This window comes from Falco cherrug, chromosome 4 (assembly GCF_023634085.1).
Source record: "Falco cherrug isolate bFalChe1 chromosome 4, bFalChe1.pri, whole genome shotgun sequence".
In the NCBI taxonomy this organism is placed as follows: Eukaryota; Metazoa; Chordata; class Aves; order Falconiformes; family Falconidae; genus Falco; species Falco cherrug.
This window is the reverse complement of record NC_073700.1, coordinates 49462254-49478056: the sequence shown is the minus strand read 5'-3', so window position 1 is coordinate 49478056 and position 15803 is coordinate 49462254. Positions and strand designations below refer to the sequence as shown.

General features: G+C 40.2%; 1 protein-coding gene across 3 annotated transcripts in view; it reads right to left on the bottom strand.

The window, feature by feature from the left end:
• The window catches only part of KDM4B (lysine demethylase 4B), a 92623-nt gene that overhangs the window by 48283 nt on the left and 28537 nt on the right, over positions 1 to 15803 (bottom strand). For all 3 annotated transcript variants that reach the window (XM_055707162.1, XM_055707163.1, XM_055707164.1), the window contains exons 6-8: positions 7750 to 7799; positions 4439 to 4542; positions 2 to 139 (exon numbers count right to left, since the gene is read on the bottom strand). In XM_055707162.1, coding sequence (XP_055563137.1) covers positions 2 to 139; positions 4439 to 4542; positions 7750 to 7799 — 292 coding nt within the window. The remainder of the gene's footprint in view (position 1; positions 140 to 4438; positions 4543 to 7749; positions 7800 to 15803) is intronic.

The following is a 15803-nucleotide window of genomic DNA, read 5'->3' as shown; positions in this document are numbered from 1 at the left end:
CTTGGGTTGCCATTTTTCCATAGTCAATCCATCGCAAAGTGGCAAAGTTAGTAGACTCAGCACAGTTGAATCCATGATTGAAGCCAGCGTGGTAACCGTAAGGAAATGTAATCATAAACTCTCCAGCTTCCTGGGTGATCTGAAAACCAAAACCAAAAGGAAGAGAGAGCCCACAGATCAGTTAATGTAGCAGCTTGAAAACAGAGACCTAAAAAAAATTAAATAAATCACTGGTTAAATCTCTCTTTCAACTGGAGGGCAGGTAGAATAGTCATTGCCAATTCTTGGCTAAATCTAGAACAATTTCTGGTTAATTGCAGAAATACTAAGTATTTCTGTGAAGGAAAAGACAGCACAATGGATGGAAGGGGTTACAAGATCTGAACTATTTAGATTCAGGTTCCTGTTACAAAAAGGGTCTCAGACTGCAAAATTCCAAATGATCAACAAATCTTCAGATCATGACCACTTCCGCTCACCTTAAGTCCAAACCTACACTCCCACCAGCATGTTAGTGGAGCCAAGAGAAGTGGATTTTCCTCTCCCATTTGTTCACCTGTAAGTCAAACACCCTAAAAATTACAGCCCACCATTTTGTCTACTTAAGCAAAATTAAAACGACAATAAGCATTATGGATATTATTAATACAAGGGTTAGAAACTCCACAGATTACAGCTGCAATCAGAGGCCAATCTATCTGCAATGCTTCTAGAAAATCCTCTTTTTACATCTTACGCAGAGAAGACATTGGGGGAAAAAGGAATGTAAGTGTTAAAAAGAGTATGGCACGGATCGTAAGAGCAACTGGCAGCAACACAGCGCGCTTGGAGCGATCCTTCCAGCCCAGCGAGCAGGCGGCAGCACCTCCCTTCCACCGATTAGGAAAGAGGCAAAGTTTGACCTTCCCCGTCTTTCCAGCCCAGAAGTGCTGACAGACCTTTCATAGCAGCCACATGCCAAACAGCTCCATCTGGATCCCTTCCCACCAGCAGTAACTCACACCACAGCAGTTCAGAGCCTGGAGATCTCAAAGAACTTCCACTTACAAACACAAGGATGGGTGCAAACAGAAAGTGTAAACGGGCAGAACTTAAAACACATACCCACTTGGCTGGACTAACACCTAAACTTGCTAATGTCATTAACATCAGCAGAATAATGGAAAAAAGGGAGAATAAAAACTGATTATGGTAATACAAGAAGCTTCTGCAGTATTTCTGGACAAGAGGTGCCGAAGTCCTGCATGTACCCAGCTCCACAGAGCATCCTCCTGTCCACACCCCTCCATAAATCAAAACAGAGTGGTAGATTGCTAGCTTCAGAAGACGGAAAGATTATGTTTCTGTCCGTAAATCTACATCCTGGTGTCTTCATTTCAAGCCCACAGTGTATGTCCTCCATGTCACTGCTGTCAACATTATCCTTACAATAAATTAGAAAGCACTCAAGATGATGGATAGGCCATGCAGAAAAGTAATAACTATTGAAGGAAAGCCAGCACCAACTGCCACTCATGGAGAAAGCCCTAAATTTACTGACTTCTGCAAGCTCTTGAGGAATAAATGGAGAAATCAATAGGAGATTACAGAAATACACATTTTTAATTATTAAAAAGCCCTAGTATTGATCTGTTTCTTTTTTTTCCCAGAATACCATTATAGAGATTTATAAATGCGTGCCTATTCACTTCATTGAAATCTGCCAAGAATTTAGATGAAGGGATCCTATCTCTGTTTCTAAAGAAAAATGGCACATGTTCACTGTTTCTGAATAGTAGTGATCCTCCTTCAAAAGCTACTATTTCCAGACAGGAGGTATTCAGATATAGGCTGCTCAGACTAGAGAGATCTCCTCCTCCTTTTCACATCTAAAAACATCCTTCCAGGGAGCGCCATGGAGGAGGAAGTACCTATCATAAAACACACACTACCCCCCACAGTCTCTAAATTGGGATTATATTTAAGTAACATATTAATAATCCCTCTTGCTTGAAAAAAAGAAAGTTTATTTTTGACATTAATATCATCCTTTCTGTATACTGGTCTTTTTTTTTTTTTTTTTGGGGGGTGGTGGTGTAAGAAACAGGGAGGCACACCCCAGATTCTTAGCATTAAGATTTCTGCATACACTCAGCATGAAGGAGACACCAGACATCAATCTGCAAAAAGCTTTTACATCACAAATCAGAAAATTCATAGTGGGAAGCCTAGCTAAACAGGCGAAGACTTTTTACCAAGCAATAAATTAGGAACCTCCTTATTTAAACCCCTCTGTATCCCATCCCTATCACCGTACAGCTCAGCAAAGATGACTTGGAATAAGCTTGGAAGGAAGTTTTCCTCTCTTGCCTTTTTAAAAACTCCTTTGCTCCTCTTGCTTGGTTATCAATCAGAAATAGGTTATTATACAATTACTAGTTGATGCCACTTTTCTCAGATAGATAAAAAAAATCAAACATATAACAGTGTGTTATACTGGAGAAAAATATGCCTGCCTACAAAACACAAATATTACAAGTTCTGCAAGAATTTCCTTTGCATTCTGACCTCCACCAGACCCAAGAGCACTGCCCCAACACGCTGCTTGAATGACATGGCAGAAATTAATTCCCATTTCCTATTCTCCTCCATTCTGCTGGATGACAGCATGTCACCAGGGGATGGCACAGCAAACTTCACTTACAACAGCTAGCGCGCACCAACAAGGACTTCTTACATTATCACTTCAGCTCCTTTAGATGAGCAGTGCATGCCTTTTAGGCTCTGTTCAGCCAATTATTGCACAACTTATGGCTTCTGGTCAAAAAAACTTCATAAGGAAAACACTGCAAGAAGTAGCAAGACACAGTGTTCAGCTCATAATTGAAGCAGAAGCCAGCATAAAAAGAAGTCTTTAAAATTTTACGGTTTAGGCAAATAAAGATAAGGTCAGACAGATTTTTCAGAGCTTGCACTGGCTACAGATTTTGTGCTCTTTTCTGATTATGGTTGGTATAGAGAACATCTTTTATCCTCTAGCAAAAGTAATTTCTAAAGGTCTGTCTATGCATTAAATGGAGATGCCTCCCCTATTCCAATCCACATATCCACTTTTCTGAAATATGTAACGTTAAAATCCTTACCAAAAAACTCAAATTCTGTAATTAGATATTTTCATTATTATTTTCAACCATGTGTAGCAGGTACCTATGTTTTCACACTTGCGAATTAGGTTCCACAGATAGAATTACAAGAAAAATGGTTTGTTGCTCTCTACGAACAATTTATTATCAACCATCGTGCAAACTAGGCCAAGCCTAGCCACTGATGTTGAACCATAAGTACCACATCGCTTCGTGCAAGTCTCCCCTGCACTGACAGCAAGCTCATCTGACAAGCCAGATGATCACACTTCAAATTTCATTCATCATAGCCTACCACTAGGAAAAATGAAACAGTCTCTGGAGCAGTAAATTGAATGAATTCAGTTTTTATGCTATAAAAAAAGTCAAGATCTTTTACTTCCATCTCAAAGAATCACCAGGCTCATCAAACAGGTGCTACGCTTTGTCTCAGGTGGACTAACTCTAACAAAACCATGCCTAAGAAATATTAAGAAGTGATCAGAACTCGAGAGTTCTTACTTTATGAAAGATGGCCATAATATCTACAGATGATGATGCAAAGGGAACAGGGAAGGATGAAATCAGTTCACACCAGGCATTCTTTGACACTTCCCACTGGAGTTGAGTCCCATTACCTCTAACTCAGTGCCTTTTTCCACATCCAAAGGCAGGGCATCCTGGCAGGACAGGCTCTGTGTGCTGGTAACACACAGCAGCGGTAGTTGTTTGATTGATTCTGCACAGATACTAAATCCGTGGTAAGCATGCTTGGCTGAGGAGATTTACTTCTTGCCAGAAGACTTTAAGAATAAGCACATTAAAACGATCATACCAAATAAACATGACCCTTCATTTCAAATAAGAGGACTTAAGAGATTCATGAATCCTTACTGGCTTAGTGCAGAACAAACGCTTACACAACAAAGACCCAGCACGCCTAACTCCAGTTCATATCGGATCCAGGAGAAAAAAAAGTCTGTGTTCCAGAATTGGCAATGAGTTATGCTGCCGATTGATACGCCACAGCATCTGTACTGCAGTTTGCCCCTCTCTACCTGGAGAGGCTCCCCAGTTGACAAAGTTAGTTCTAGCAGAAGCTTTTATGAAGAGAAAGCAGCACTTCACAGAAAGTGTCTTAGCCAAACCACAAATCCTCAATTACAGGCAGCCACCTGCTTTAAACCGACAGAATACATTTAACATAATAATGCATTTAGAAATTAAGCTAATTGCTCCCCAGCAGCTTGCAATGAATTGTTTCCTTAAAAGAGGGGTGCTGTGCTTTGTGCACCTCTACAACTTGCCAGTGTCTTCAATGCATCCTTTGTACGTACCCGGTCAAAAGGAATGCCATATTTCTTCAGGATTGAGGGCGAAATTAGGGTCATCTTGTGACGGAGGAAAGCATCACATCCCTGAGAGCTTCCTGGGAAAAATCCTGTGGAGACATTAACAAGAGGAGAATCACTATAGGAATAGTATATCCACTCAATTATTTAAGCAGAGACAAAATGACAAAGTGGAAACCTGCCTAAATACTTGATATAGATCAGAACAATAGGCATACAACTGAAGATGCAAGTAATTAGTACATCCCTCATTGTTTAAAATACTACATAAATTTTGTGACAAAAAACTGCACATTGAGGCACGTAAGTCTAAATTCCATTCAAGTTGAGAGTTAGCATCTACGTCTTTTGTGTCTGGGAATAAGTATCTTGGCCAAAATCTCAGCAGACCTCTAGCAAATGAAAAACAGAAGCTGTCTGTCTCAAGTTTTGGTTCATGCCCCAAACCCTGAGCCACCCTGGTTCTGAATACGGACAAGGAAAAAGTAACAGCATGTACCCCCTGCTCCAAACACTGCCACGTCCTTTTTATACCTGCTCTGACAGGCTGCTGTTATTATCCTTGGGAAAGTAATACAACTCCTATGATTTCCAACCGATCCGCTCCACATACCACCCCAAAAAAATAAGCATGTAGATGTTAACATTCAACCATAAGAAAGAAAGGAAACAAAACACATCCATCACAAAGCAGCGGAAGGAGGGACACTTGCTCACTGCCCACAGAGGTCACTACCAAACCCGGCAGAGGCAGTGCCATCTGACTCGCCATCTCAGCTCTGTTAAGTGTTAAAATTCTACCAGAGCTACAAGATCCATGTTGAGCTATTAAAACAACCCGCAAATAATCACTACAATTGTGGCAAAAACTGAACAAACCCCTTGATGCCGGCACTTTGCTCCCAGAAACGTCAGCTCAACCAATGTAACACCATTTTCTTCCAGACCATGTGTTTCACTCCAAGTGGGTGATTTGATAACAAATTATGTGTTTATAGGGATTAAAAAACATCACCATTTCGGAAAATAAATAACCCAAGCTTTGGAAACAAAACTAATTGATGAGACATAATGGAAGGGGTTTCAGAAAGTAAAAAGGATTACTGGGTTCCAGGTTTTCTTATATTTTTGTACTAAAAGCATTTCAATTAAAGTTATGACTGTCTGCTACCCAGTCTGTCATCCCTCTCTGCAGTTCCTCTTTTTAATGCACAGTTTAAGTGGCTCTCATTAAGCTACTAATAAAGAACCACATTTTAAGTGATTAGCACCAATAACATGGCAACACATTAACATTCTCCCCATGGGCTCCACAGCTCTCCCAGTGTGCCCATTTACAGCTCAGTTATTCATTTTCCATATTAATTGCACACTCATTTCTCCACAGTAAACTTCTTCAGGGTATAGACCACTGCCCAGGACAGGGAGAACGCCCAAGCAGTAACACTGTGTCACTGCAGTCTCAAAACATTACCTATCCCAACTTCCAAAAGGTACCAAGCAACAGAAAACTCAAAGACTAGGTGGTTGATAATTTGCTTTTGGTTTATACATTGCCAGCCATCGATGTGTCTCAAAACCTGATCATTGGCAAAAAGTTGTTACAAACAGCAATTGCTTATGTCAGACTTCTGTGTGCTATTTCAGGTTCCATGGAACAGGTCGTCTGGATTTACTGACTTAATAGATGGAAATTAACTTTTATAAAACCGGGGAAATGACTAAACTGGATGGTAGCTTTGAACTGCAACATCTCTGAGCAGTAATTCTCAATATAATTTGTATTTAGGGATCGTGGCTCTCAGTGCACAGGAAACCACCACTACCATGCTGCAGGATGTTTATCCCCATTCATTCTGCGTTTATTCCACACAACCAGTTGCTCCCTCCAGCACCCTCCCCTTTTCTATTCCAGTACAAAACGGTCAACAGAATGTCAGACTGTCAACTAGAAGTATCTTTACTATGAATTTGCCTCCTTTCTGGAAAGGCAGTATCAGTAATTTTTTTCATTTTGCATCAGAACAGTGTCTTCCAGATTTTCCTGCCTGTTTCTGCCGCACTAACTTCAACAACAGATTTAAATCATTAAAATATGCCTCACTGAAGGTGGAACATGTAGATTTTGAGTTAATTATTCCAGGACAGGAGCTTTTTTTAGCTGAGAAGCGCCTAGAACATTTGCAAGTGAACCAAAATAGCAACAAAAAAACCCCCAAACACAACATCAACAAATTAAAAAAATATATACTTCTGCAGTCAGACATCTTTCCTGAAGCTGCCAGCACTACCAACTGAAAACCAGCAGGAATGCCAAGGACAGGACAGGGCAGCCTGTGCTCGCTGCTTGTGCTGGGGGTAGGCGGGCGCTGGCAGGGCGACCCTGGCAGGCAGCTGGGCAAGATCCCAAACCCAAGGTGGGCTCACGGCAGCCAAGGCTGCGCCTGGTTCAGCCAAACACATACACACAGCCTGCGAAGGGGTGGCAGCTCACCACAGCTCACGCTAGCCCTGCTTTTTTCCCCCCCTTTATTCTCCCTTTCCCCCTCACCCCCAGATAGCCTTTCTTGTATTGAAAAGATAAAGGAGGATGAGGCTGGAATAAAAGGAAAGTAACCAAATAAAGCATCACTACGGAGTGAAGCGAGAACTCCACTAGCTATTCTCCACGAACGCTGTTGATCAATTTGTAAGCGCTTTCCTATTTAAGACTGAAAGTAACCAATGCTAATACTGAGTACGTAACATTTGTAATCTAGGAGGAAAGAACAGTTCCTACCACCCTTTCTCCCTGCAGAATGGGTTGGGAGTGTGCCTGTGTGTGTGTGTGTGTGTGTGTATTGGAAAGAGCCCCCAGGGGTGCACCCCACACAATGGGAGCAACAGTTCCCACCTCACCGTGACAAACCTCGTATTACACATGGAGATGAATGATGGGTGTCTAATTAAACCCATTTCCCAGACATGGAAGCGTCTGGTCTCAATGCCTCAGAATTCAAGGGGTTTGTCCTATGAATTTTAGTTATGGTCACGGTGTGTCAGAAGATGAAGACTTTGAGAAAGAGCTGCACTAGTAGGAAAATTCATTGACAGTTTTCCTGATTCTGAAGATATTATACCAGTGCAGTGAGTTCATCAAGCAGCTCTTGCAAGAGCAAATCACAGCAGCCAGTTCAACATCAATTCTTTATCAATCTATTTAAAACTCAAGGGTAGGATTCTCTGCTGGGATAATTCAGTTTTCACCAACAACACACCCACACGTTTGTCCAAACACAGGAGGAAGTAAAGCTTACCTTTCGCCAGGCGTTCCAATCTCTTGCCATGTTCTGGAGGTATGGCATACCTAGAAGAAAGTTAACACAGAAGAACAGAAAGAATTAAAATCACTGTATAATGTAAAAACAGTGAAAGAAAAAGTCTAGAAACAAGTGTGGTTATAACTTAGAGCACATCACATTTACTATCACCGTCTGGAAATACAAGAATTTTCTAAGTCTGGAAGGTATTAGTAACACGTAATACATGGGAGAATGCCAGTATTTTAATAAAAATGCTTAGATATAATATATGATGTGTGTAATTTTCCTGCAAACGGCTCCACAAGACTTCACAAGGTAGAAGGAAAACTGAGAAGACAAAGTGATGATACAGCGTGGGAAAAAACAGAAATAAGTTGGTCTAGGGAACAGCAAGCAGGTTTTCTGCTGGAAAGGTATCTGCAAAATAATCATTAACACAGCCTCATGTGTTTAACACACAAGACGTTTTGGATGGGCTGAAAAGGTGTGAAGGAGGGTCTGTGTGCACCAGCATATTTAGAGCACGTTAAGATAAACTTTTTCAAAGAAAACTCTGTTTCATTTTATTCAAGAAAGTAAATATTCTTCACAAAGGCTGAAGCAGTCAATCCTATCTACGCTGGATGGTATTGTCTGATGTGAAGTAACAGAATTAAACTCTTTGATAATTTTCTTGATGATGTGAAAATGAAACAGCAGGGTCTTTGAGAAATAAAAACATTATATGGTATAGGTAACAACTGTAGACTTTTGTAAATACAGTTTTGTTAGATTAGGAGTAAAAAGAGCACAAAAGAATTTGTAACATGGAGGGGGGGATTTCCCCACAAGTGCAAAGTACTGAACGTAACTCTGGAAAAATGATCAGCTGCCTAAAATCACACACAAGCCTAATGGCAATATTCTCCTGTGATCATTGGAAAACAGCGACAAGAGTTCTAAACCAACACTGCCATGCAAAAAGATGATGCGCTAGGCTATGGAAAAATGCAGACCGTCCACTTCCATCACTCAGGGGCCTTCCAAGCTCTTCTGCGCGTGGAACAGCTCACAGCCACTGCACATGCGCTCAGCCCGCTGCAGACAGTTAAGAACAAGAAATTTCTGTTTTCTTACAGGCAATGTGGACACTTCAGTGTGCATTCGCGTAAGGAAGAAGTTAAGAACAACTTGAAAAAAACCTGCAAAAGCATTTCTAATAGTTGCAGAAAGTGCCATGTGCAACGATTATTTACAAAAATCAGGAAAGTTGGAATCTGTTGGTTTTCCTCCCAAAAGTTGTTGTTACCTTACTGCTTTGAAGTTAAACTACCTCAATAGTCACAGAACCAAAATCAGGCAAATAAGATGTTATGCACTCAGGTTATACCAAGGGTACTAAATACCATGATACACTTAAAACACATTTAACATGATGACACACATAATAAAGTCAATGGAATTTTGTGAATTATATCGTTTACATACAGCGCCAAATTAAATGTGGCTCTCACACCATTTATTTTTTTTTTACAGAATTTTGAAAATTTACATTTGTGAGAATGACATTTATTGCCAGCTATAACTTTTGTTCAGCGTGAATAATAAAAAATGCATTATTTTTGTTATTTCCAATAAAGATGTCAAACCATCACATCTCATTATTACAAACTGAAAACAGGATATTGTAGCAGGCAACCACGTGATCTCTGCAACAGGTAAACGGTATTGCTCTACTTATGATAGGATCTCTCAAAATACACTTGATTTTAGAGGACTTAGAGCCAGTCCCCTTGCTCAGCTTCTGAATTTTCAAGTCTAAAGTTTATCAACAATGTAAGGAGAAATAGATAGAAGTCATATCCCATATTGCTTTCGTACAAAACCAGTATTTACCTATTGTGGTCTGGCAGGCTAGAAAGGATAACAAAGGACAGAAATCATACATAGGATGCTTCAAGACGTAGACATTAAGCCGATTTAAACTGATGGCTTAAAAAAAAAATCCAAGGGAAAACACTATGTAGTACCTAATCTTGTAAAATAATAAATGCAGCAATGGACTCCCAACATCCTCCGACCAAAGTTTGACAGTGCCTTAAACTGCATAATTATAAAACAATTCAATTTCATTTGTCTGGGACAAAGCTAGTAGCTTTCATTTTACAAAGACCATTCATCACTTACATAAATGTGATAAAACTAATCCTGATCCAAAGCTCCTTTGTGGGATTAATGGCCCTTAAAACAGGGAAATGAGACATTCCATTCCTTCTGGGAAAAATGCTGAAGGATTGGGAAAGAACTAATTTATGGCTACAAGGCTGCCAATGATTAATGTAATATCCCCAGCCTACAATGCAACCTTCACTTAATTAGTGCCTGTAATTGGGAGTTGTAAAGATAAGATTAATTGAATCTTGAGGATGTTAAAAGTTTAATACATTGGAACATGCTTATTGTGTTATCTGAAACTGCAGACTGCAAAAAGCCAAGCTGAGCTTTGGAGAAAACGGTCCATGGAGAGACAAAGAAAAAGGACTTGCTTGGATAGAAACCAGCGAGAGAGGAGGAATTTCCAGCTTATAAAAAAGAACTATGTGTAATAATATACAAATCAGAATACTCTACCACAGAACAGCCTCCTGGCAATAGCTGACTCCAATTTTAGAAATTAACTTTTGTGTTTGAGCCGGTCTTTTAGGAAGCAAAGCTTATACATCCTTATACATCTATTCTGAGGAATTAAAAAAATTAACTGCAGAAGAGAATGAGAAGTAGGTCAAATTCTGCTTTAAGTTACACTCACAAATCTGACTGATTTACATAAAGATAGGCAATAAAGAAAGAATTTGGACTGCTATTTAAAATCAGCAACAGAAGGCTTCAGCAAGTATCGCACAGATTGAGCTAGCTAGCTCAACCTAGACAGAAAATGATTGATTACAAGGCAGAATAACAATGGAGGCGACATGGAAAGATTAAAAATTGCTGCAATCAAAGGAGTACTGTTACTGAGCACATAAACATCCATGAAGGGCTGGCTTTTGTGTACGACCTTATGGTACCATCCTCCTGCTTTCACTATGAAAAATGGCCAGGCACTTGTGGGGGACAAAAATCCTTGACAGAGGGAACTGACAAAATGCTGTCATTCAGTACGATTTGTTACTATCCCTCCTGCACCCACAGGCTGGGGCTCAGATCAACAGCAAAAACATCTTTAATTCCAGGGACAACTGACAAGATTATGCATGGCAAAGCACATCCAGTAATTGCCTTTTCTATATGCATGACCTTGAATACTTCAAGATTTTTTTAACCCACAAATAGTATGGTTATTTTCCTTTAGTACCCCAGCCCAAATAATAAACATAATAGGTTTCCTCTAGAAAAAAAAAAAACACAACACAAACAAACCAAAAAACAACTAACCCACTCCACCCTATCAAAATCTTTAAAAAAAGCAGGCAAACAAACAAGACAAATCAAAACACATGTTAAATTACTTCCCTTCTCTGTCCCATTGAGATCATAGCACAAATACACTCCATGAAGACAAGGAAAAAGAGATGAAAAAAACCTCAAACAAGCAAAATACCACTTTTGTATCAATTGGCCAAAATAAACTACAGTTTCCACAAATTGAGCTGGGTCAAGACTACCAGACTCAGAACTTCCCAGCCCTTCACCCACGTTGACAGAAGCAGTTTCATCACATCTCTCTGCCTGGGCAAGACTCAATTAGCACAGAGCAGGATTAGCTTCGACCCAGCCGCGAGCTGACACTCCCTTTTAACCACAGCAAAGATGGAGCAAGGATTTTCCATCGCCCCAAACAAGCCAAAGTAAAGGGAAGCAACAGTGGTAGCATAAGGGCTGTTAAAACATTTAAGAACCATTTTTTTATAGACTACTTCTGCTTCAGAGAAAGCATCTGCAACAGCCAACAGAAAGCACAACAGTGCTGAAAACGCTGACCTTGAGCCACTGCTTCAGGTGCCAAATCTGTCCCTTTGGGTTCAACCCGGTTCCCCAAAGAAAGCGAAGTCTACGTACATAGTGCTAAACCAGCAACTGTGTTAAGATATATCGAGCTACCAAGAAAACTGGGCTTGCAAACAAACCAAGTGACTGATTTTTTTAAGTACGTACTTCCAAGGGTCAGCCTTGCAGTGACTGACCAAGACAAAGGGCCAAGCTTAACCTGAAAACCTGCCACTCAGCACTCTGCCGGATTACAGCATGAATAACGTCCTGCTGCGCTGCCAGGGAACACGAGATTTACAGAACGGGAAAAAAATAAAATTTCAAGACAAGAAAAAGTTAAAGCTATATGACTCAAAATGTCATCTTACCCCAGAGTCAACAATCTGAAAGTAATATACTGATCCTTTTAAATTACATTTTTCTACTCTTTCTACCAAAACAAGAGAAGGTCTCTGAAATAGATTAAGTATCACTTCTACAAATACGGAACTTACTGTTCTACATGAAAGACTTTCATCTTCCAAATTTGTTTCATGAAACCTAATTCCAGCATTTGTGATCTTTACCTCCATGTAATTTTTTGATTTCTTGAATATCCTGCAAAACTGTTGTAATTACCAGGCACCAGGGTCACAGGTCCACAAGGTATCTGCCCCAAAGCTACACATGTTAGACAATCATTCCCCTACAGTGGTAGTTTGCCTTCGTTAACTTAAGTTTAACTGGACAGTCCCCTTTTTATCCTTAACACAAAAGAAAGATCCTTCCTATTTGCCATAAAGGATGTCATTAATAGCGTAATTTTCTTGGTGTTTTGTTTATTCCCCTGGAATGGCTTGATGGATACGGATAATTATCAGACTATAAAAGCCAGCAAATGTGCTATTTTCTATCGCTCTAAATCATCAAACAAATAAAGTGTGAAACAGCATTTCTGAATACAATTTTCCCCTCTAATGGCTTAGAATTATTATCAGGAACAATGAAAATAAATAAGCAAATGTCTTGCAAGTTAAGAATTAAACGAGTGTGGCAGTAAAAAAGAGCAGACGGACCATCCTGGGATACAAGGACCAGTTCAGAAGCCATTAAGGGATGGTTAACAGGGAGTTCACCACAGCAGCGGCAGCTTCCAGCATCAAGTGCTCTTCAGGGACTTTCCAGTCTAGCTCAGATTCTGTCCTCACCACTGCTTCTTCAAAGGGGGTGCAATGCAATTTTGCCATCTTCTTGGCCACTGAACGCTATTAAAAACTTTACCTGTAACAAAGGCAGTCCTCAGCCTGCTCACGCCCTGGCCGCAGGTTTCCTCCCTGTAAGACGAGCTGTTCTCTCCTGAAGCTATCACTAGCTCTGGCAGAGGACCAGACTGTCCCGTCCCTTAGTTCAACCTCCTCCAAAAGCTTCCAAGACCTTTTCTTGCTACAGTGACACACACGCACGGAGAATTTCTGACAGTTACACCACCTTGCCTCCCCACCTCATTACACGTCAGTCTCTCCTTGCACCAACACAGAACAATTAAGCAGTGATTAGACTACTAAACCTCATGCACCCACTCTCGACTGGAGACTGGGCACCATGGGCAGGAGGTTCAACCACAAGGCTTTGGAAATGTCACTTCAGTCCGACTCATGTGAGAAAGTAAGAAAGTTAATTTCACAGTGTCTGCACAAGGTCTGGCCAAACAAGCCCCACATAGTTTAACATGCTATAATTACTGAAATAAGGAACAGAAACCAAAACAGAACAGTGCATTTAAAATGCCTATGACCATGTGTCAGGCTGGGGGTTAGTTATCTGTCTTCAAAGCAGATTTATCTGTGCCAGGAATACTGACCCTTTGAAGATTCAAATACCAACCTACTCTCAATCATGACAGGCAGAATAAAAAACTATTATTTCAATCTCTGCAAGACAAAGTGTGTCCATAAATGCATAATCTGAACCCTGACCTTCAACATCTTTAGCCCACACGACAGCAGCAATGCCTCCAAAGAAAACCCCTTAGTCTATCAAGAATATTTATCACCCAATAGAAACCATTAAGAACCACGACTACATACAGGGTAGTCCCTCATTTGCAATGTTTGCATCCTGCTCCTAAGGCCAAGTATTTCTGCAAGGTAAAACACTTAGAATATTACATCTCCTAGCAGTGTCAAATTAAAGCTCACAGCAACAAAAGCAGGGGTTTTCCACAATATTTTTAAGCTGTTTTGCAGCCTGTATGAAAGAAAACTAAAAAAAAAAAAAAAAAATAATCACCAAAAAGAAAAGGCATTTCAACAAGAAGAATGGATTGCTCCATGAACAGCATTGTCATCTCCCTGCCTTTCATGCTCAGCTCTCTTTTTCTCACCTTTGCTTTCCTCCATGTTCAACCTCTCTTCATCCCCCTCTCCCTCTCAGTTTGTTAAAAGACAGAAATCAACTCTCCTCCTCTTTGTCAATATCTGAAGTTACCCCACAGTAAAATTGTTGTAAGCATCCAGTTCCCCTCCTCAAGATCACCATTGGAAATTAAAATCTCTGGCCTCCCTCATCCGTCCCCTTCTGTTGTGGCTCCTTTACATCAAGAATGCAAACCCCTGCTCTGGAGATAAGATCGCACATGGATCAGAGAGCTCCTTGTTCCTAGGAAAGAACCTTTATCAAGTGTCTGCAGTTTTATCTTTAATGGATCATTTTACAGGACAATAGATGATGGAATTCAGTATCTTTAACCAGCAGTGTCAATGATTTCAAATAATGGTATTTTTATTGAAATACACATAGGGAGAAAGATAAACACAGAGGCTGGGGAGTATCTGCTCAAAAAGCCATAATAAGGAGTAAATAGGTAATGACAGAACAAGATTACAACCACACAAACACACCAAATCAACCTGTCTTCTAAAGCTCGGAGAAAAATGAGCTCTGCAGACAGCTGCTCAAACACAGTCCTTTGGGAACCAGCACAGGAAGAAAATCAGGACAAAACCTGCTCAGAAAGGGCTGGCTAACAGTACGCATTCTCAGCACTGGCACCGCAGCGCCTGTTTCACTCTGTAAGATCTCTTTTCCACGTGCATCGCTAATTATCAATCCCATTGCCAAGCACAATATGAAGAAACGGGAAGCAATTTTGCTAATAGAACAGTAAGCAAAATGAGAAACTTCCTCCCTCCCTCGAGAAACTAAGTCAGTGCAATAGCAAATCTCCATTTGTTTTCCAGTAACAACAGGCAGAAAATCTCAGCTCACTCTGGAGCTGGGACCAAATCCTTACGGGTTGACTATTGGGAGATTACAGTCAAACCTCACCTGTGTCGATCACACACTGCTAAAAGACTCTTTAACCATTCAATTCGTAATGAGGCAGAAATGGTGTTGAAGAGGCATTAGTTTCAAGAACTGACATGAGACAGCAGCTTTTTAGAACTCCAATTTTAAAGCAAGTTGAATTTTCAAGAGGTACACCTGAACTCCTAACTACAAGATCTGCATGAAACAACCGGGCAACGAGCTACTTTCACAGTATTTCACTAATCCAAAATTCAATGAATACAAAAAGGAGATTTTTCCAGAACTCAAATGCAATTTTTAAATACTATTTTAAACCAGAGAGTTTAATATGAACAACCATCTGCTCCTGGAAAGACTATTAATGTACCAGTCCAGTTAGCTTCGTAGCAACAAACGCCAGGCACAAAGCAGAAAATTACAAATCACATTGGAGTGACTCTCCTTCCACATGTACAAAATAAACCCATCGTCTGCTTCTGCATCCAGTGAATCAGCAGCATGAAGGAGGTATTTTACTAAGAAAAGGTGTTTTGGGAAAAACATTATGAAATCATTTATCCATTCAGTTTGGCCAAGAAGATAATTAGTGTACAATTCAACAGAGATGAATGACTACAATATTCATCCCCTTGCCATTCTACATTATTTGTTTTGAAGAACCTGTTCACATTAGATTTATTTCCCAAAACTGGCAATCAGATTATTAATTACCAGTTGCTTTTTGTAGTGGATACTGTACAAATATAAAGAAAAGGGAAGATTATGCTTCAAAGACCTTGTGTTCTAAAAAA